General features: G+C 45.0%; 1 protein-coding gene across 2 annotated transcripts in view; it reads right to left on the bottom strand.

Annotated features, from left to right (window-relative positions):
- The window catches only part of PDSS2 (decaprenyl diphosphate synthase subunit 2), a 185697-nt gene that overhangs the window by 70253 nt on the left and 92195 nt on the right, over positions 1 to 23249 (bottom strand). Inside the window, exon 3 of one of the 2 annotated variants that reach the window (XM_077812894.1) lies at positions 15419 to 15646. The exons of the other annotated variant lie outside the window; for it this stretch is intronic. Within the exon in view, the coding sequence (XP_077669020.1) occupies positions 15419 to 15646 (228 nt within the window). The remainder of the gene's footprint in view (positions 1 to 15418; positions 15647 to 23249) is intronic. 2 annotated transcript variants of the gene reach the window in all.

Raw genomic sequence — 23249 nt, forward strand, 5'->3', positions numbered from 1 at the left:
GCATATTTCAATATATTTTTCCCTGCTCTCTCCCCACTACTTAAAAAAATATATTAAAAAGTGCTTCTGCTTAATGCAAAACAAATAGCCATCAAAACGTAAACTGACTAAGCTTTGAATCATCCCACTGAAGCAAATAGAGTAGGGGATTCCCTATCCTTGCTGCTGCTATTGTTGGAATGTGCAGTCAACTGATATTCTTCTCTTCCAACTAAAAAGAACAGGAGTACTTGTGGCACCTTAGAGACTAAAAAATGTATTTGTTATATGCATCCAATGAAGTGGGCTGTAGCCCACGAAAGCTTGTGCTCTAATAAATTTGTTAGTCTCTGAGGCCTGGTCTACAATACGAGTTTATGTCGAATTTAGCAGCGTTAAATCGAATTAACCCTGCACCGGTCCGCACAACAAAGCCATTTTTGTTGACATAAAGGGCTCTTAAAATCGATTTCTGTACTCCTCCCTGACGAGGGGATTAGCGCTGAAATCGCCTAACATCGCCGTTTCGAATTATGGTTAGTGTGGACACAATTCAACGGTATTGGCCTCCAGGAACTATCCCACAGTGCACCATTGTGACTGCTCTTGAGCACTCTGAACTCCGATGCACTGGCCAGGTGTACAGGAAAAGCCCCGGGAACTTTTGAATCTCATTTCCTGTTTGGCCAGGTGCGCTCATCAGCACAGGTAACCATGAAGTCCCAGTAGCGAAAAAGAGCTCCAGCATGGACCGAACGGGAGGTACTGGATCTGATCGTTGTATGGGAAGAGGAATCCGTGCTATCAGAACTACGTTCCAAAAGATGAAATGCCAAAACATTTAAAAAATTCTCCAAGCCCATGATGGACAGAGGCTACAGCAGGGACGCAACACAGTGCTGCATGAAACTTAAGGAGCTCAGACAAGCATACCAGAAAACCAAAGAATCAAATGGATGCTCCGGAACAGAGCCCCAGACATGCCGCTTCTACGCTGAGCTGCATGCAATTCTAGGTGGGGCTGCCACCAGTACCCCACTCGTGTTTGTAGACTCCGATGATGGGGTACTCTCCACCATGCCCAAGGATTTTGCAGACGGGGAAGATGAGGAGGAGGAGGACGACGAGCTTGAGGAGAACACACAGCACACGGTTCTCCCCGACAGCCAGGATCTTTTTATCACCCTGACTGAAATACCCTCCCAACCCAACCAAGCCGGAGAAGGGACCTCATGTTTTAAAAGCAAGCGTTTAATGATTAATTTGCCCTGAGGACTTGGGATGCATTTGTAGCCAGTACAGCTACTGGAAAAGTCTGTTAATGTGTCTGGGGATGGAGCAGAAATCCTCTAGGGACATCTCCAAGAAGGTCTCCTGAAGGTACTCTAAAAGCCTTTGCAGAAGGCTTCTGGGGACAGAAGCCTTATTCGGTCCTCCATGGTAGGACACTTTACCACACCATGCTAGTAGCAAGTAATCTGATATCACTGCATGACAAAGCCTGGCAGCGTATGGTCCTGGTGTTTGTTGGCATTCAAGCAACATCCGTTCTTCATCTCTGTGTTATCCTCAGGAGAGTGATATCATTCATGGTTACCTGGTTGAAATACGAGAATTTAATTAAGAGGACATTCAGAGGTGGCCGTTCATAGTGGGCTGTTTGCCTGTGGCTGAAAAGAAATCCTCCCCGCAGTTAGCCAAGCAGTTAGCCAAGCTGAGCTGTTCACGTTTGGCTAGCAGTGATCTTCCCTGATACCAGCCACATGGTGGGGGGAGTGGTAAAGTGATCATCCCAGAGAATTGGATGGGGCGGGGGGCTTCATGAGCCAAGGCATTAAGGGGTAGGCTGGGTCCCCAAGGATAAATCCCGAAGGCATTTCAACATCCCCAACAGTTATTTTATGGTCTGGGAAGTAAATCCTTTCCTGCAGCCGTTTAAACAGACCAGAGTTCCTGAAGACGCGAGCATCATGAATCTTTCCTGGCCATCCCATGCTGATGTTGGTGAAAAGTCCCTCGTGATCCACCAGTGCTTGCAGCACCATCGAAAAGTACCCCTTGTGGTTTATATACTGGCTGCCAAGGTGGTCCAGTCCCAAGATAGGGATATGTGTTCCGTCTATCGCCCCACCACAGTTAGGGAATCCCATTGCAGCAAAGCCATCCACTATGACCTGCATGTTTCCCGGAGTCACTACCCTTGATATCAGCAGATCTTTGATTGCGTTGGCTACTTGGATCACAGCAGCCCCCACAGTAGATCTGCCCACTCCAAATTGATTTCCGACTGACCAGTAGCTGTCTAGTATTGCAAGCTTCCACAGAGCTATTGCCACTTGCTTCTCAACTGTGAGGGCTGCTCTCAATACAAGCGTATTCTTGCGCTTCAGGGTAGGGGAAAGCAAGTCACAAAGTTCTATGGAAGTGCCCTTATGCCGAGAAAGTTTCGGAGCCACTGGGAATCATCCCAAACCTGCAACACTATGTGGTCCCACCAGTCTGTGCTGGTTTCCCGGGCCCAGAATGCCAGGAATCAGCGTTCCATGGCATGAGCCTGCCCCATTAACACCATGATCTCCAAATTGCCGGGGACCGCAGTTTTAGAGAAATCTGTGTCCCTGTCCTCATCACTCTCGTCATCGCACTGCCGTCGTCTCCTCTCCTGGTTTTTCAGGTTCTGCATAAACTGCACTGCATGTGGTGTTTACAATGGTCATAACTGCTGTAGTGAGCTGAACGGGCTCCATGCTTGCCATGCTATGGCTTCTGCTCAGACAATCCAGGGAAAAGGGCATGAAATGATTGTCTGCCGTTGCTTTCACGGAAGGAGGGTTGACTGACTACATTTACCCATAACCACACGTGACAAATTTTTAGCCCCATCAGGCATTGGGAACTCAGCCCACAATTCCAATGGGCAGCGAGGACTGCGGGAACTGTGGGACAGCTACCCACAGTGCACCGCTTGCAATGTTGACGCTTGCCACGGTGCTGTGGACGCACACCGCCAAATTAATGTGCTTAGTGTGGACGCATGCACTCGACTTTATACAATCTGTTCCCAAAAATCAACTTCTGTAAAATTGGAGTAATTTCATAGTGTAGACAAGGCCTAAGGTGCCACAAGTACTCCTGTTCCTTTTGCGGATTCAGACTAACATGGCTGCTACTCAAACTTCTATTCCAACTCTGTCTTGTAGTCCTTCCACTATGGCTTCTGACATTTCCGTTCTAATGAAAATACTCTCACCAGAGTCTATAATGACCTCTTTCTGACCAAATCTCAGGGTCTTGTCTCTATCCTCATCCTCCCCAACTTCTCTGCTGCTTTAGATACTATTAACCTTTCCCTTCTTTTTTACATCCTTTTCTCTCCCTATCCTCACTGGGCTTTGAAAATATCATCCTCTCCTGGTTTTCCTCTCCAACTGCACTTTCAGCATCTCTTTCAGTGGGCCCTCCTCCTTCCCCACTCTCTGTTGAGGTTCCCCAAGGCTCTGTCCTTGACACTCTGGTAATCAATCTTTACACCAGGTGCTTAGATGATCTCTTCAGCTCACACAGCTTCAGTGATTATCTTACAAATCTCTCTCTCTACCACTAAACTGTCTCCTTCCACCCAATCCCTCATCTCAGTTCGTCTCTCTGATATTTCTTGGATGTCTTGTCACTTTACACTGAATGTGATCAAAACCACTTTCCTACTTTATCACTTTTGAAACCACCACCCTCTACGATATTCAGGCCTGCAACCTGAGTGACATTTTTGATTCCTCCCTCTCCTTTGCCCCACAGATCCTGCTTCCTCCTCAGTATCTCTAAGATCAGCCCTTTCTTTTCATCCCCACAGACAAATCACTGGTTCAGGCCCTCATTATATCGCAACCTCCTCTATGGCCTCCCAAATACGATGATTACTTTAGATAAACTATTACCAGCAGGACAGTGGGGTGGGAGGAGGTATTGTTTCATATTCTCTGTGTATATATAAAGTCTGCTGCAGTTTCCACGGTATGCATCTGATGAAGTGAGCTGTAGCTCACGAAAGCTCATGCTCAAATAAATTGGTTAGTCTCTAAGGTGCCACAAGTACTCCTTTTCTTTGTGCCCCTTCAGTCCATATAAAATGCTGCTGTCAATTTCCTGCCCTGTCAGCCTGATCAAATATGTCTCCTCTATGAATGCCTCCTTTGGCTTCCCATGAGATATAACAAATGTAAACTTTATCACCACTTTCAAAGCTGTACATAAATATGCCCCCTGTATACTTATCCTTCCTTTGTCAAGCTTTGCATTGCCTCCCATTCCCTCTGCTCAGCTAACATCCCCAACATCACCTGCCGGTTTATCACATTCTCACACAATAACCCCTACGCCTTCTTCCATGAGTACCATAAACATGGGATAGAACTCCCTAAATTCACTTACAACACCCCTACCCTGTCCACATTGAAATCCTTTTGCAAAATCCACCACTCACTTCTTCGGTGTTGCTTATAGTAAATCTAGTTGTTTGTTCTTAGGCCTGTCTGCACACAGCTTTTGCACTGATTTAACTAAATCAGTGAAAAAGCTGTGAGTAGACCAGCTCTTAGCTTGTGAGCTCCTCAGAGCAGGGATCCTTCTTAAGTAATAACAATAGCAATCATAAGACTTTTCTGCAAGGCCAGGTTAACAGGGGCCACAGAAGACTTGTTTGCAATAGGAAGCTAGGAATGTTTAAGTGAATACAAACTTCAGTTTTGTGGACTATGGAAGATTGCAGCAAAACTGCTGAACTTCAGCCTCTAAAAATCACAGGTCTGAATCTGTGCTTTTTGGAGGACTCTTGTCATGTGTATTTCATGCATGGAAATCAGTTGCAAATGTCCTCAGATAAACTGCCCTAATAGCACCCTGAGAGCAGCAGGCTGTGTCCGTCAAGCCAAGCAGGGAAAATGTACAGTTCTCACAGAAAAGCCAACACACATGTAGAGGCATCAGCCCTATTCCTATATATACAAATAGATAAACAGCAGAAATAGAGAACTTTGAACATTTGCTGAACAATTGCCAATTTATATTTCAGACTTTTTTTTTATGTTAATTCTTCCCATCATCTGAATGAGACTGACTCTCAGCATCATATTACTCTGAAATCAATGGTTTCAGAGTAACAGCCGTGTTAGTCTGTATTCGCAAAAAGAAAAGGAGTACTTGTGGCACCTTAGAGACTAACGAATTTATTTGAGCATGAGCTTTCGTGAGCTACAGCTCACTTCATCAGATGCATACCGTGGAAACTGCAGCAGACTTTATATATAAACAGAGAATATGAAACAATACCTCCTCCCACCCCACTGTCCTGCTGGTAATAGCTTATCTAAAAGCCAGAAATGGCTTTTAGATAAGCTATTACCAGCAGGACAGTGGGGTGGGAGGAGGTATTGTTTCATATTCTCTGTGTATATATAAAGTCTGCTGCAGTTTCCACGGTATGCATCTGATGAAGTGAGCTGTAGCTCACGAAAGCTCATGCTCAAATAAATTCGTTAGTCTCTAAGGTGCCACAAGTACTCCTTTTCTTTTTTCTGAAATCAATGTACATCTATTACAAAGATGATCATGTCATGCAGATATGAATGCAAGTTTTGAACCCCACATTACAATTTATGACAAATGGCAAAAGGATTGACAGACTGATGCATAATAAATAAATATCTGTAAAGACGGAACAGTTTGAATCGTGAATCCATGATGTGAATTTTTTAATTATATATTTAACAATGTGCTTTCATGTCATCCTGATTGTCCTTTTTGCTTATTTTAATCAGGCACATTTTTTCATACTAAATTCTAACCATTCATCTTGAATACAAACAGTTAAAATGGTCTTGTACAACAATTTACTGTTATGATACATAAGTCAACATGATATTAAGAGTCATTATCAGGGAGTTTAGGCTCAAAATTCAGGTTCTGTTATAAAATGTTTTTCCAAAACCTAATATAGCTAGAAATGTAAAAGTGTTTTCATGACTTTAAAACAAAGACAATGAAAACAGCTTTGTTCAGTTTAAACATTTCACTTGCAATGGCTGCAACTCAAACTCTGCAACCTTATGTTATCAGAAAAAGTGAACTCGACTAGTTCATTTTCACTGTCAAAACTAAATAAAGTGTAAAAGTAAACAGATCAATATAAATGGTGATAAGTACATATTTTAAAAATTTCAATAATCTGAAACACTATTAATAGCAGGAACATGGAGCAACATTTTTAAATGAGGGCCTTAAACTAGTCACCAAAATGTATATTTAGACACCTAATTAAATAGTCTGATTTTCAGCAGTGAGCACCCACAGCTCCTAGTGAAGTCAATAGGAGCCATAGGTGCTCAGCTTCTCTGACAATCAGCCCCTCTTAATAGATGTAACTAACACTAGACACCCAAACTTGAAAATTTTCTCCATGATTTTTTAACCTGATAGTATTACTTTAAAATGCAAGGGATAATGTTCAATCTCTCTTTTTCAAAAATGTCCAATACATTTCTTCAACTTAGAATACACCGTAAGTGCCACTATCTGTAAATTCAAAATAACCAATAATTCTTTGCTTGAAAAGCAGGTACAAGGAAGAAAATATTATTGCAGTTACTAATGTGACTTGAGGTAAGGTTATTTCTTCTAATTTATTATTAATTATTATTATTATTTCTTAAGTGCTGGTAGTATATTGGAGCTAACCTGGTACCCAGTTTTAATATCTTTTTGTGACATATCAACAAGATGTATAGAAAAGCTTCTGTAAATATAAGTGCAAATAATAAATTCAAATTGATCCTGTATACTGAAGCTATAATGTGCCAAACTGAGATAACACATTTATTTACATACCTGAAAAGGTGAGATTTTTACAATTTCTTTGTTACTCGTCCATCAAAGTCAATTTCATAGTTAATGGAAATGTGACCCAAGGGTCAGTATATAACAAGCAGTAAACAGAACCATAGAGGTAGAAAATTTGGCTCTCCACTTAAGTACAGCCCTTTAGCAAGAGGAGAACGGGAAGTGAAAGTTGTGTGTTTACTCTACAACAACACCACCACCACCACAAATGTTTTGTTAGAGGTTGCAGTTTACACTGCTGACAGGGACAATCTGAAGAAAAAACAGTAGTCCTGAGACACACCACTCTAACTTTCTATCATATGATCATGGCTTTAGTATCTATTATGCAAGACAATGTCTATAACTGGTACCCTTGTAAAGTCGCAACACGTAAAGGTTATCTGATACCTACTACACTGAGGACTAAGCTGCTCAGCTAGGGTGAAAAATACCTGTGACTGTCATCCTCCACCTCAAAATGCATGAAGTTTAAAGGAATAAATCAGCTCATTATAGTTTATTGTGTACTCTAATTGCAACTTTGCCAACTGATTTTTTATTTCACACAATTAAAAAATATACTATGTATCTTGCCTTTCTAATATCTTTCCCTTCCTACCTTCACTCCACTCTCCCTCCCCCCCCTAGAATTTATCATAGCATCTTCTGCATAACCTTCAGGGTGTTTTCTCTTTATTCTCTCCCTCCTCCTATATTTCTTACTTTCTCTCTACTTACATTTTATTGTCTCCTTTTTCCTTTCTGTGACATGCACAGGGTGCAATCCAAACTAACAAGTAGCTGTGTCACCTCTGCCCTCTAACTTGGGGTGCCCTTCACAATGCTTTGCTGCTGTAGCCTTCAGTCTGGACAGTTCACAAACAACCTCCAGCATGCAAGTCACTTTCAGCTATGGATGTGTGTGCACTGCAGCCTTCCAGCCACACCACAGCTCTTACCAGTTTTGGTTATACTGTAGGGTGACCCCAACTCACTCCCAGTCTTAGACTGCCCCCAGAAATGTATGTCCTGTACTGCCCAGCCATCTCCTGGATGATGCAAATGTATATAAAGTCCATCATTTCATCAACAGAAATAATATACATCTTTCAGAGTGGTAGCCATGTCAGTCTGTATCAGCAAAAACGAGGAGTCCTTGTGGCACCTTAGAGACTAATAAATTTATCTGGGCATAAGCTTTCGTGGGCTAGAACCCATTTCATCAGATGCATGGAGTGGAAAATACAGGAGCAGGTGTAAATTCATGAAAAGGTGTGAACTGCCTTACCAAGTGTGAGGTTAGTCTAACGAAACAATTCAATTGACAGCAGGATACCAAGGAAGGAAAAATAACTTTTGAAGTCGTAATGAGAGTGGCCCATTTCAGACAGTTAACGAGAAGGTATTAGTAACAGTAGTGGGAAATTAGTATTGGGGAAATTAGGGTTAGGTTTTATAATGACCCAACCATTCCCAGTCTTTATTCAGGCCTAATCTGATGGTTTCAGATGGTCCAGTTTCCAAATTAATTCCAGTTCTGCAGTTTCACGGAGTCTGTTTTTGAAGATTTTTTGTTGAAGAATTGCCACTTTTAGGTTTGTTATTGAGTGACCAGGGAGATTGAAGTGTTCTCCTACTGGTTTTTGAATGTTAGGATTCCTGATGTCAGATTTATGTCCATTTATTCTTTTGCGTAGAGACGTCCGGTTTGGCCAATGTACATGGCAGAGGGACATTGCTGGACACAGACTCATAGATATTAAAGGTCAGAAGGGACCATTATGATCATCTAGTCTGACCTCCTGCACAATGCAGGCCACAGAATCTCACCGACTCACTACTGCAATAAACTTCTCACCTATGTCTGAGCTATTGAAGTCCTCAAATCATGGTTTAAAGACTTCAAAGTGCAGAGAATCCTCCAGCAAGTGACTCCGTGCCCCATGCTACAGAGGAAGGCGAAAAACCCCCAGGGCCTCTTCCAATCTGCCCTGGAGGAAAATTCCTTCCCAACCCCAAATATGGTGATCAGCTGAACCTTGAGCATGTGGGCAAGATTCACCAGCCAGATACCCAGGAAAGAATTCTCTGTAGTAACTCAGATCCCACCCAATCTGACATCCCATCACAGGCCATTGGGCCTATTTACCATGAATAGTTAGAGATCAATTAATTGCCAAAATCATGTTATCCCATCATACCCACATGGCCCCATAGCATGCCAACGTTTTTATGGCTGACTTAGAACAACACTCCCTCAGCTCTCGTCCCCTTACGCCCCTACTCTACTTGCGCTACATTGATGACATCTTCATCATCTGGACCCATGGGAAGGAGGCCCTTGAGGAATGCCAGCAAGATTTCAACAATTTCCACCCCACTATTAACCTCAGCTTGGACCAGTCCACACAAGAGGTCCTCTTCCTAGACACTACAGTGTTAATAAGCAATGGTCACAAACACCACCCTATACCAGAAACCTACTGACCGCTATGCTTACCTACGTGCCTCCAGCTTTCATCCAGACCACATTACATGATCCATTGTTTATAGCCAAGCTCTAAGATACAACCACATTTGCTCCAATCCCTCAGACAGAGACAAACACCTACAAGATCTCTATCAAGTATTCTTAAAACTACAGTACCCACCTGGTGAAGTGAAGAAACAGACTGACAGAGCCAGAAGGGTACCCAGAAGTCACCTACTCCAAGACAGGCCCAACAAAGAAAGTAACAGAACGCCACTAGCCGTCACCTACAGCCCCCAACTAAAACCTCTCCAGCGCATCATCAAGGATCTACAACCTATCCTGAAGGATGACCTCTCACTCTCACAGACCTTGGGGGATAGGCCAGTCCCCACTTACAGACAGTCCCCCAACCTGAAGCAAATACTCACCAGCAACTACACACCACACAACAGAAATACCAACCCAGGAACCAAACCCTGCAACAAACCCCGGTGCCAACTCTGTCCACATGTCTATGCAAGGGACATCATCATAATACCTAACCACATCAGCCACACCATCAGGGGCTCATTCACCTACACATATACCAATGTGACATACGCCATCATGAAATTTCCAGATGAAACTGAGAAGACAAAGGCTTTGTCAACACTGGACTTTCATTTGCAAAAGTTTTGTCATTCAGGAGTGTGAAAAAAACACCCCCCCAAACGACAAACGTTTTGCCAATGAAAAGCACCAGTGTGAACAGCTCTTTGTCGGCAGGAGAGCTCTACTGCTGACAAGGCTACTGCCACTTGTTGGGGGTGGAAGTTTTTTGTCGGAGGGAGAGCGCTCTCCTGCGAACAAACAGCAGCTACGCTGCGCGCCTTTTAGCAGCACGGCTGTAGCAGCACAGCTGTGTCGCTAAAAGGTGCGTAGCGTAGACATAGCCGAAGGGTCTACAGGAAAGGATGTTCCCTGCTGCTTTCCCTCACCTGTTTGAGGTTTCTTTGTCTACGCTTTCTGCTTGATGACTCTGTTTACTGCTTAAATGCAAATTAGGCAGAGAACACATTCCTTCGTTTGAGGCAGTCCTGTTTGCCAACCTCAGTTTGAAACATGTGTTAAGAACACCATACAGAAGAACCTTATAACTTCACATATAATGTTGCCACAGACATTTTATCAGGACAATAATGAGCAGCAAACTTTGAGTTTTTAAATGACACCTCACAAGGCATATTCTGTACAAAGATTATTACAGTTGTATGTAGGGTGTAGACACGAGATACATTCTTTTACACTCTCCAACTGAAATTTCTACTCCTCCCCCCCACAGCATGCCACATCAGTTTCTTTCCCCTCAGCCATCTCTTTCTCACACAAAGGATTTGAAAAAATTTCCAGCGGCCTAACAGCTAGAGGATTAAGCCTACTAACCAAAGACTAATTTAAGTGACTGACACCTATTGACCAAGGACAATGCCCAAGTAATTCCTTCCAGGGTTCTGTGCCTGGGCTCCATTCTGTGGCTTTATCTTTTGTAGTCTCCAACAGGTCAAAATCTGATAAATTCCAGCGTTCCTCTACCACCCCTTGTTGACGGAAGGGAAAAAGGTGCATTCTCTCTCTCTGCTTCCTCCACCTACTCTAAAACCTCTTGGTTGCTGTTGGGATGTGGGGTGGGGTGGGGAAGGGGTCTGCTACAGTATTATTCTCCGATCTCTGTATTTGGTTCTACCAAGTGAACAGCTCTAGTGTCTGCCTCTGCAGTTCCTCACAGTTTTGACAAACAGGAGCATGAAACCGACCTGTCAGTTTCACTGCTGCCAATAGTGTTCTGAATAATACTGACCTGACTCTTGCTAATTTCCTTCTGCAACGTCTTGGGAAAACTGTGGGCAGCAACAGCAGCCTCCTGAAGTTGTTTGTTTATATCAATTTACAGTCTGTTCACATTTCAAGGTTATCATCAAAGCCATAAGGATAAGAAACTTTTTTTAAATGAAAACTTAGATGCTACAACCATTAATGTTGATGTCCATACTTGCAAGTATAAAGCTTCCTATTTGCCACAGACAAACTTGTTATTAGTGAATCCATTTCTTCCAGAGAATAATTTAATTCTAAGTTAAGAATCATCAAAACCAGAACTGCACTTTTCACATTACAATTATTATCTATCATTTACGTGATGGTAGCACCCAAAAGCCCCAATCATGATTGGTATCCCATTATCCTAGTACATGTATATCAACTTTTATTCTACTTTGCTATACACAGAGAATCATCATCTCAGAATATTTCACTATAAGCAGGTTCTGCAAGAGGAAACAAACTGTTCAAGACTCATGCCTCTCTTTTGATCCTTAGGCCTCTGTTGGCAAAGCAACACACTTGGTGCTACACGATCATGCTGAAGTGGGAAATACACAAAGAAAGACTAGAAAATGGAGAAAAAGAGAGACCATCTATAAAAATATTGTGTGTGTGTGTGTGTGTTTTCTTTAATTACAGTTTACCATATAACCATTAGTGGGTTCCAGCCATGCAAGTCACATTTATTAAAGGCAGCATGTCAAATAGGAGTTGACAATTACAGGCTCTATCAATACACATTATGCCAGATGGTAATGAGCCATACACAAAGGGCCAGCCATCCAAAATAATCACACCATTTTCCACAGAAATGTTGAAGAGGTTATGGTTTATTACACAGTGCTCATTAGATATACAGTGGCAGCATTAGCAATTTTTCCTTCATTTGTGTCTCATTTAAGACTCTGTCCCCATAAGCACATTCAAATTAGTACACAAGGTTAAAACCATTATGGCCAGGGGAAAAAAATTAAGTTGCATTTTATTTTATAGTAATGGTGGATCAAAGGTCCCTGGAATCTATTATTTTCTCAACTATTATCTAACAGGGCACTAAAAAGAAAAAAGATATTTACTGCCAGTATAGCTTTGAGATGAACAAAGGTAGACCATTTTAAATGAGCAAACACTATATTATTTAATTAAAGAAAAACTACATGAAAAACAGTAAGGTTGTGACACAAAGTGATAAAAGTCACAATTAAAAGACGAAGATGAACAGTCAGACTTGGCTCTGAATTTCCTCATTTGTTCACAGTTTATTGCTTTAAACAGTGTTTAAAATTTTACAAAAGACAACCAAATATTTCATGTTTCAGAGTGGTAGCTGTGTGGTCTACTAAATAGTTAATTAGTAATTAGTAACTAATTAGTTGCTAAATATTTCATGGAAGGTTAAAAACGCATTTACTGAAAAGACTGGAATGGCATCTCTTAGTCACACCCATATTAAGGCATTTAAAACACTATTTACCCAGTTATATATGTGGGTGTCCAATTAGAAAACAATATTTGGGGACATTTGTTTTCTTGCTTTCACATTTGTTTAAAAGCTGTGTGGGTGTGAAGATAGTTATATATTTCTCAGTGGCAAACATCTCAATGTTGTGTCAAGACAAATGAGGATGCACTTCATACTGGTTAAAAACGTGAAGCCAAACCCCCAAATTCAGAGTGGCAGGCAGTGTTGACAAGTCATATTTTGAAGTCTTCTAATGAGTCTACAAAATACAAATTATACCACGAAGAAATTGTAGATTTTAAAACCCTTCAGGACAGGGACAGGGGTTTTGCCCATTGCTTGTGCCAGCATGACAACAAGAACAGTGTTTCCACTGCCTGGAAGTTGTAACTTGCTAATCAGGTTCAGTCTAATGCCTGTCAATTTATTTTTTGTCATTGGCACAACCGTGTCCTCTGCTCCTTCACCATCTGCCAAACTGACATTTGTGCAAACAGGTACATCCAGTATTAAACAAAACCAAGTCTCCCCTGTTATAACGTACACAGGGGATTGGACTAAGTTAAAGGTGAAGGCAGAGAGCAAAAACCACAATATAGGGGATTGTGATAATTGTTTTGTATTAAAACAGCTTTCTAAACAATTCAGACAGTGAATGGAGTTTAATTCCTTATTGGTAACGGCAGGAGGCCAACAAGAAGAAATATTTGGCCTAGTGGCCACATACTTATGAAATCTTTAATTTCAAGCAAGATCCTTCCTAAGGACACATAAAACTTATATTATCCCTTTTACTGCTCCTAGGTCAGCACCTATGCCAAGCTGTTACCAATGTCAAGCATTTTCTCATTCCAATACCTAAAGTCATTCCAATCCCTAAACAAGGCTACTCCTCCATGCAGACAACTGCACAGAGCAACCACTGAGCCCTCCCAGGAGGGCTTGAGGTTCTCTGAAAATCCAGCCACTTTCTGCACTGAAGCAGGGGAGGGGCCCGATGCCGAATTTATTATTTCAACTCCCAATCTCTGTGGAGTCAGGGGAGTTAACTAACCCCACCATTTATTATATCCCCACTGTGGGAAATCTAATCCTTGCTCCCAAGACAAATCCCCTGAAGTTGTGATCCTGCGAAATGTGCAGTTTAAATGCACCATAAAAATCTTATTTGCTAATCATAGGAAACCTACTCAGTATTCACTTACTCATAAGTCCAGATTTACTTATGCCATGCAGGCTGACATAATTACTTCAATATCCAGATACACCTGTGCCCTCCCACAGCTGCAACCCAAAAACTTCCTCAACCTGACAGCCATACCTCCCTATCTGAATTGAGTGACAGTTAATTGATACTTTGTGAAACCAAGAGAAGGAGAAGGGAGGGTGATATTTGCAGAGAGGAGCAAGGCTGGGCAAGAGTTTTGGCAGAGTAGGCAGAGAAAGGTCAGATGTTGGAGATGTTATGCAGGAAAAAGCAATAAGATTCAAACATGACCTAAATGTGTGGGTCAAAAGGAAAGGCAAACACGAAGCAAAGATTAAAGGATTAGGTGACAGGCAGGCGGGTGGGCTTTGAGAGAAAAGAATCAGGAGTTTAGTTTTGGCAATTACTAAGACTCCTCCCTCAGAACTACAGTGGACGTCAGCCATACACTACTTACTGGATGACTGTTTACCAATTAAGACTTCTGTCCAACCAGAATTAATCTAAATTTGCTCTCTTCTTAAGTTCAGAACCTTTAACTCCCCAATGAAGAACCCAATCATGAAATCTGATCTAACATCTGTCTCATGATAAATGTAGCACAATGACTACCAAACATTTTGAATCTCAAATGTATGTTTACTATTGAAAATAAATTCAAAATACTTTTAAATCCCTAAATTAAGATATAATGCCTCGGAACTGTACAAGATCTCACTTATTGAAAGAAGACTGAGATTACTAATAAGATAAAATCAAGTAATTTTATGGCCATATTTCTTCTCCCTGTATTGGTTGATTCTCAGGCCTCAAGCCTTTGAAATTCAGTTCAAATGTTATTTGCAATGCTGTGTGAGAGAAATCGCACTGGGTAATACAGATTCCAATTACTGTGTCATGTCAATTATGTACAGACACCAGCAAACCTCTCAGTGACTGCTTAGCTATCCAAGTGTTTCCCCAAAACGTTGTCTCTAAGGAGCTGGTATATAATTGTATTCAATGTAGCTGGAAGTTAAGGTGCAGTAACCTTAATGTTAACGAATTCAGTACTAATGACACGTTAAATACATTGAACTATTTTATACAACTGAAGCCTATTAAGAAAGGACACCTGCCAAATGAGTAGACCTGTTAAGAGAATAAATCTTTTATTTACCAAACTGAAAGGAGCAAGACATATAGATAAAATTAAATGTGTGAACAGAAAAAAAGGTTACTTACTTTCTCGTAACTGTTGTTCTTCGAGATGTGTTGTTCACGTCCATTCCACATTAGGTGCGTGCACACCACATGCACGAGTGTCGGAAACTTTTTCCTTTGGCGGCTCCCATCAGGCCGGCGGGGCCTCCTGAGTGGCGCCACTGCGCCATGCATATATACCCCTGCTGGCCTGACCCCCTCCAGTCCCTTCTTGCCGGAGACTCCAACAGACGGGTAGGAGGGTGGGTGGTGGAATGGACGTGAACAACACATCTCAAAGAACAACAGTTATGAGAAAGTAAGTAACCATTTTTTCTTCAAGTGCTTGTTCACGTCCATTGCACGTTAATCACAAGCTTACCTCTGGAGGAGGGTAGGAGTCATGGAACAACTGCTCGGAGGACCGCTCTGCCAACTGCCGCGTCCTCTCTGGCCTGCTGGTTGACCACGTAGTGGGTCGTGAAGGTGTGCACTGAGGACCAGGTAGCTGCTCTGCAGATCTCCTGGATCGGGATCTGTGACAGGAATGCTGTGAAAGTCGCTTGCGCCCTGGTCGAGTGGACCGTGACCGCCATCTCGTTTCGTACCCCTGAGAGATAGGACGCCTCGAGGTGAATTGCATGGTGTCAAGGTTCCTTCCCCACCTTGAACTCTAGGGTACAGATGTGGGGACCTGCATGAAAGACCCCTTAAGCTTATTCTTACCAGCTTATGTTAAAAACTTCTTCAAGGTACAAACTTTGCCTTCTCCTTGAACCGTATTCTCCCTCCAAGCGTTTTAAACAAAGAACAGGGAAGGAGCCCAGTTGGAGATGTCTTCCCTCAAAATATCCCCCCAAGCCCTACACCCCCTTTCCTGGGGAAAGCTTGATAAGAATCCTCACCAATTTGTACAGGTGAACACAGATTCAAACCCTTGGATCTTAAGAGCAATGAAAAATCAATCAGGTTCTTAAAAGAAGAATTTTAATTAAAGAAAAGGTAAAAGAATCACTTCTGTACAATCAGGATGGTAAATACCTTACAGGGTAATCAGATTCAAAACAGAGAATCTCTCTAGGCAAAACCTTAAGTTACAAAAAGACACAAAAACAGGAATATACATTCCATCCAGCACAACTTATTTTACCAGCCATTAAACAAAAGGAAATCTAACGCATTTCTAGCTAGATTACTTACTAACTTTACAGGAGTTGTAAGGCTGCATTCCTGATCTGTTCCTGGCAAAAGCACCACACAGACAGACCAAACCCTTTGTTCTCCCCCATCTCCCTCCAGATTTGAAAGATTCTTGTCCCCTCATTGGCCATTTTGGGTCAGGTGCCAGCGGGGTTACCTTAGCTTCTTAACCCTTTACAGGTGAAAGGATTTTGCCTCTGGCCAGGAGGGATTTTATAGCACTGTATACAGAAAGGTGGTTACCCTTCCCTTTATATTTATGACACACGGGCTATGCAAAGGTCCCAGAGGAGGAGAGCATCGCGACAGAGTGGCGAGGAACAAGCCCCGCCCTGCTTGTTTATATAAAGCATAGCAGTAGTGTTGTCTGTCAGAACTGTCATGCTGTGACCACTCAGAGTGGCATGAAAGGTCTGGCAGGCGAGATGAACCGCCCTGAGCTCCTTCACATTGATATGGAGCAACCACTCTGCTCCAGACCACAACCCCTGCATCATGAGGTCCCCCAGGTGAGCCCCCCATCCGTGGTCTGACGCATCTGTCACCAGTGTCAAGTCTGGTTGTGAAGCGGCAAGGGGATGCCTTCGCAAACCACAGGCTGGGACTGCCACCACAGCAGGGAGTCCAGCACGTCCCTTGGGGCTGTCACTACCAAGTCCAGGGGGTCCCTGCCTGGGCGGTACACCTGAGCGAGCTACGTCTGCAGAGTCTCAGTCTGGCATGCCTGACCACGTGCCTGCATGCTGCCATGGGGCCCAGCAGCCGCAGGCAGCACCTGGCCATTGTTGTTGGAAACTGGCGCAGGGAGGCCACTGCTTGTTGGATAGCCTGGAATCGGGATACAGGAAGGCTTGTCCTGGCCTGCACCGCATCCAGGACTGCCCCTATGAATTCCACTCTCTGCGTGGGCACGAGCGTGGACTTGGAGACACTGACCAGGAGCCCTAGCTCACGGAACAATCTCTGGGCCACCTCCACATGGCCCTGCACTTCTGTCTCAGATCAGCCCGCCAGGAGCCAGTTGTTGAGGTACGAGCACACCAGGATTCTCTGCCTCCGTAAGAAGGCCACCACCATGCACTTCGTGAACACCATTGGGGCCGCGGCTAGACTGAACGGGAGAACCGCAAACTGGTAATGTTCTTTGTCCACGTAGGAACCGCCGATGTGCTGGGTGGATGGCAATATGAAAGTATGCGTCTGTCATGTCAAGGGAAGCGTACCAGTCCCCTGGATCCAGGGACGGGATGATGGTGCCCAGAAAGACCATGCGGAACCGGGCCTTGACCAGGAACTTGTTGAGCCCACGCAGGTCTAGGATGGGGCGAAGGCCCCCTTTGGCCCTGGGGATGAGGAAGTACCGGGAGTAGAATCCCTCCCGCTTAAGCTGTGCGGCACCGCCTCTACCGACCCCGCCTCTAGCAGCGAGCTGACTTCCTTCTCTAGGAGATGCTCATAAGAGGGGTCCCTGAAGAGGGACGGGGAAGGGCAGTGGGGGAGGCGGGAGGGAGGGAGGCGAACTGCAGCGAGTACCCATTCCGTACCGTGCGCAAGACCCAACGGTCTGACGTAATGGTGGACCACGCATGGGAGAAATGGGACAGGCGGTTCAGAAAACAAAGGGACGGATCCGGTGACTGGTCTGGTACGCTGTCCACGAGCGCACCTTCAAAAGCCTGGCTTAGTACCCGGCTGGGGTTTGTGCTGGCCTTGGTTCTGGCCCGGCGCATGATTGTTACTGCTGTTTTTGCGCTGTCGCCTGTTAGCCCTGCCTCGCCTACGGTAAGGCTCATGCCTATGGCGAGGCTGGTACTGGCGTTGAGGGGGAGGCCGTGCAGCCTCGTGTCTGTCTGGTCCGAGAAGAGCCTGGACCCTTCGAAGGGGAGGTCCTGGAGTGTATTCTGGACCTCGGGCGGCAGGCCTGACTCCTGGAGCCACGCCGAGTGCCTCATGACCACCCCGACACTATTGTTCTAGCCGCCACGTCTGCCAAATCCAGGGAGGCCTGGAGAGAGGTCTTGGCTACTGCCTTGCCCTCGTCCACCAGGACCGTGAACTCCTGTTGGGAACCTTGAGGGAGGTTGTCCTTAAACTTCCCCACCGCCGCCCAGGAGTTGAAATTGTGCCTGTTGAGGATGGCCTGCTGGTTCGCAATCCTCAGCTGAAGGGCCCCAGATGAGTACACCTTTCTGCCAAAAAGGTCCAGGCGTTTCACCTCCTTGGCCTTAGGGGCCAGGGCCTGCTGTCCGTGGCACTCCCTTTCGTTTACTGCTGAGACCACTAGGGAGCATGGACTCGGGTGGCAGAACAGGAACTCATAGCCCTTAGAAGGGGCAAAGTATTTACATTCCACTTCCTTGGCTGTTGGAGCGCTGGAAGCCGGGGCTGACATATAGTCTTATTAAGACCATTCAGTCCAACTATGAGTGGGAGCACTATTCTGGATGGACCTTCGGGGCTCAAAATGTCCACCAGGGGGTCCTCTTGCTCAACCATCTCCTCGGCCTGCAACCCCAAGTTCTGCAGCAATTCCTGGTGGGCTCTATGGTCTATTGGTCGAGGGCCGGACACCTCTGTACCCACCACCGCCTCATCCGGAGAAGACGAGGAGGTTAGCTGCTGCTCGACCCCCTCCGGTTGGTCCTCCTGCTCCCCTTCTCCCGTGGGAGGGGCCTCCGGCTCAGGTTGGGGCTGGAGTCCATGGGACAGCACCAGACTCGGTGCCGGTCTCTTCCGTTTATCCTGGGGGGATGCTGGAGGCCTGGAAACTGTAGCCTCCGGCACCGTCTGGTGTCGGTGCGGGGACCGGGACCACTGCACTGAGTAACTTGCCCTTAACAGGGCCCCTTGGCGCTCCTGATAGGCCCATGTGGTCCAGAAGGGCCAACAACCTGGCGGCCCCCATTGGAGTTGCCAGCCCACCTGAGGGTCCCTGCTGTCCGGGGCCCGGTGAGGGTAGCTAAAGTGGCCAGAGTCAGCAGCGGATTGCGGCGATGCCAATCGCAAACGCCATGGTGGTGCCAACAATCTGCACTGGTGGGAAAACGAGCAGCTCCTGGCCGAACTGGAGCGGGAGCAGTACCAGTATCCCCGGGACTGGGACCAGGACCTGGACCGGGACCGGCGTTTCCTGGACCGGGACAGTCCGCGGGACTTCTCTGGTGAGGGCCATCTCAACTCCTCCCGGTGCCGGTCTCTGGGGGGTGCCGGAGAGCAGCATGCCCTTTCTGGTGCTTCCTCGCGCCGACCCACTAGTGGTGCCACAACCTCCTTCTGGGCCGCTGGCAACTGTGAGTCTGCAGAGTCGGAGCTCGACCGAGACCAGTGCCGGGACGGTGTCCTTGAGCAGCACACCATTGCCGGCTTACCCCTCGACGGCACCCAAAGCATGGGTGCCGGAGGGTTCTCCCCATTCGGGAGGGGGCTCACCGCTGACAGCTCGATGAGGTCCTTTGCAGCCTCAAAGGTGCGAGGCGTGGAGGGCTGATCCGTTATGCCCTCGAGCCCATCGTCCGCACTGAGCTCACTTAGGTCTGGGCTCGGTGGGGCGTGCGCTGCCGGGACCACCGGTGTCAGCGCCGGTACCACGACCTTCCCGCTCTTGTCGGCGCTCGGTGCCTTGGGAGGAGCCGGCCTCCTGTGCGGGGAACGACCGTGCCTTCCTTTCGGCTGCGCCGGGGGCCGCACAGGGGAGGACGATCGGTGCCGGGGCCTAGCCTGGCGCTCTGGGGCCAACAGTTTACGGTGCTTAGCCAGTGCCGGGTCTTTCGACGGCTCCGGGGCACTACGCACCGAGGAAGCCTGAGCTGACGTCAGGCGCTCCGGGCGTGGCGGCTGCAATGCGGCCTCCAGCAACAGCTGCTTTAGACGAAAGTCTCTTTCTTTCCTTGTTCTTGGCTTAAACACCTTGCAAATCCTACACTATTCAGTTTGATGTCCGTCCCCCAGGCAACGTAGACACAAGTTGTGGGGGTCACTAATTGGCATAGGTTTGCAGTGCAAGCCTTGAAGCCGTGGGCCTATGGCATGCCCCGCGGCGGGTGCTGGAAGCCTCCAAGCACCTGATGACTTAAGTGTCCACAATAGGTATGTTAACGAACTGATAACAGCTACTCTAAAGGCTAAGGGACTGCTCTTCTACGAGAGAGAGAGAGAGGTTGTTCCAACACCGCCATGGACAGTAAGAAGGAACTGGAGGGGGTTGGGCCGGCAGGGGTATATATGCACGGCACAGTGGTGCCACTCGGGGGGGCCCCGCCGGCCCGACAGGAGCTGCTAAGGGAAAAAGTTTCCGACACTCGTGCACGTGGCGCACGCACACCTAATGTGGAATGGACGTGAACAAGCACTCGAAGAAGAACTGAGTGTACAAAAGAAGAAAGTACAACAGGAAAATTACTTGAAGGAATTATAAAATTTGCTGTGTCCAAATCAAAATATAATATATATTCTAAAGCACTAATATTGAACCAAATCTCATTGATCAAATGGCAGAACATTTAACTATTTTTAGAACCAAAAGCGCTCACTTGCATCCAACGGAATTATTATACTGCTGCCATTAGTGAGTGAAAGGAACTGAGTGACACATACATATATAAGAACCTATACCCATGTGATATCAAACATTTATCATCATGGAATTTGGAAAGAGTACACTACTCTTAAGAGGAGAAGTCACAACCAAGTTACACAGGTCCTCACAAACAAGTGTCAATAAAAGCTTCATATCACCCCAACATGTATTCTGTCATATACATGCATTACAGAAAAACTATTTCTGAAATACTGTAGTTTCTTAAAAAACTGGGTTGTTCTGTTTTTTATCCTTTCACCTGTAGAGCCAGGTGTTTTAGTTACCACAAGTCCAACAGCACAAGCTTCAGAGGGAGCCACAATAACCTGCAAGAGTGATCCAAACTTTAAGTCCCTTTACTCGTGACGTTCCAGGGCTAGAAGCAAGTACCACGTTCCTCTTAGAAGCCTGAGGTCGACCCTTCCCTATGGCATGAACCTGATGCAGCAGCAGAAGAGAATAGACTTTAAACCTGTAATATTTTATGCATGGAAAGTTGTTACTGATGCAGGATTGACTCTTGCTTGTTCTGAGCATTGTGCAGGTGCAATTGTTTTGTGGAGCAGATGCAAAAAACTCAGCTGCTTAGAATGTTAGAATAACTCTCAGGAGAAACTAATTAGTAAGCGGAGAGCAAGCAGGTGGTTGAAGTTCCATGATAAAAAAATTCATGGCTCCACTATTTATGATATGGCTATCATTGCCCACAACCGGATTTTAAAAATTCAAAATTATTTTGACACCTTATTACCCTACACCTAAGTGTTTCTTACCATGAGACTGTTGTATTCTCAGTTTTTGCAACACAGAACCATGTAACCGATGGATCTTGCTTACAATGTACATGGAATGATGCTAAACAGTTAAAGGGAGACAGCAGGCTGTCTCTGAGACCTTTCCCCTTCCACCAGTTGCGTTGATATAATCACCAGAAGGGAAAGGATACAAATTTCTTTGGAGCCAGACAACTACTGCTGCCTCTGGGACCTTATCAACTTAATAAGATACATTTTGGTACATTGATGTCAGCAAAGTTTTATTATTATAAATGCAGATTTTCTACTGGTGTAATATTTTCTTTGTAATTTTGTGAATGAAAATCTGTCCCTGCAAAGGACCTCCCTCTTCCCACAATTATATACCACAGTGGTGCTATTTCTGATTTTTATTTTGTTGTTGTTGGTTTTTTGGGTTGTTTTTGGGCAGGAAAGAGAAAATATCTTATGTATATCAGTTAAATTAGATATTTAACATTCTATTTCTTTGACCTTTTGGTGTCTTAATGATCCAGTTTATGCATCTTAATAAAGAGAAAAATGGTATCAACTAATTCAAATGATAGTTGCTCCAGCCTGGTGTTGGGGAGAGATTTGTAAGCTAATAGACAGCCTCTAAGAATCAACGCAATATCTGTGGCATCCTCCCTGGAGGTCCATAAAATGAAATTGTTTATTAGCACTGCTACTTCTGAAGTTTTACCAGAGGGGTTATTGATGGTTGTTTTTCTAATTCAATTAATATAAAATAAGAATTTCAGAACCGACATTTTTCTGACTTAACAATGGAAACCTTCATAGCTTTGAAACTTATGGAACAGTAAAACAGACACAGGAGACTAATGGTCCTCCTGCTGGTGTCCAGGAAGCATGGAAGAAGAAGTGACTTGACTAGACTACAGAAGGGGCAAGAGCAGGGGGTGGGGGGACAGAGACACATTGGCTGGGCAAGAGGACTAGGAGCCAGGGGAGGGATTGGGGGATGACAACTGAGAGCCAGTGGTGGTGGGGAGTGAGAACAAGACCAAGATTGGATGAGGACCCTGAAGGGTGGAGGTGGGTAAGCTGAAGTGGGAGCATGAGGGCGGGGGAAGAGACCAAACTGGGACAGGCTAGAGGGGGTCTATGACCAGTAATACACACACTTCTCCAAAATTTGGAATGGAACCCAACATTTTCAAATGTGGGTGCCTAAAGTTAACCTCCTGAAATTCATATTTGAAAAACCCACCCTTGGTGCCTAAAACTGCCTAAGTGGTTTAGGAATAAAAGCCCACTGAAAGTCAATGAAGTTGTGCTCCTAAGTCATTTAGGCACTTCAGTGAGACCACTTATAAATTATATTTAGGGACAGACTTTTCAAAGCTGCTAAGTATTTGCAGCTCCTACTGAAGTCAACGAGATTTGAGAGTACTTGTGACATCAGACCACGTATTTCGGAGCTTAACTGTAGGCTCTCAGGTTTGGAAGCGTCTACCCCTGTGTTCAAACACAATCCACTTTCCTTTACATTATATTTTGCTAACTTCACACTGCCGTGCACTGTTTTTTTATTTACTTTGGAAATTAACTCTAGTCCTTAAGTTAGCAGTGGCTGGGCACGGTCAGAAGTTATACAACACTCTAGTACCCTAGAGGCAATTAATAGCTGCCATTCAATG

This window comes from Eretmochelys imbricata, chromosome 3 (assembly GCF_965152235.1).
Source record: "Eretmochelys imbricata isolate rEreImb1 chromosome 3, rEreImb1.hap1, whole genome shotgun sequence".
In the NCBI taxonomy this organism is placed as follows: Eukaryota; Metazoa; Chordata; order Testudines; family Cheloniidae; genus Eretmochelys; species Eretmochelys imbricata.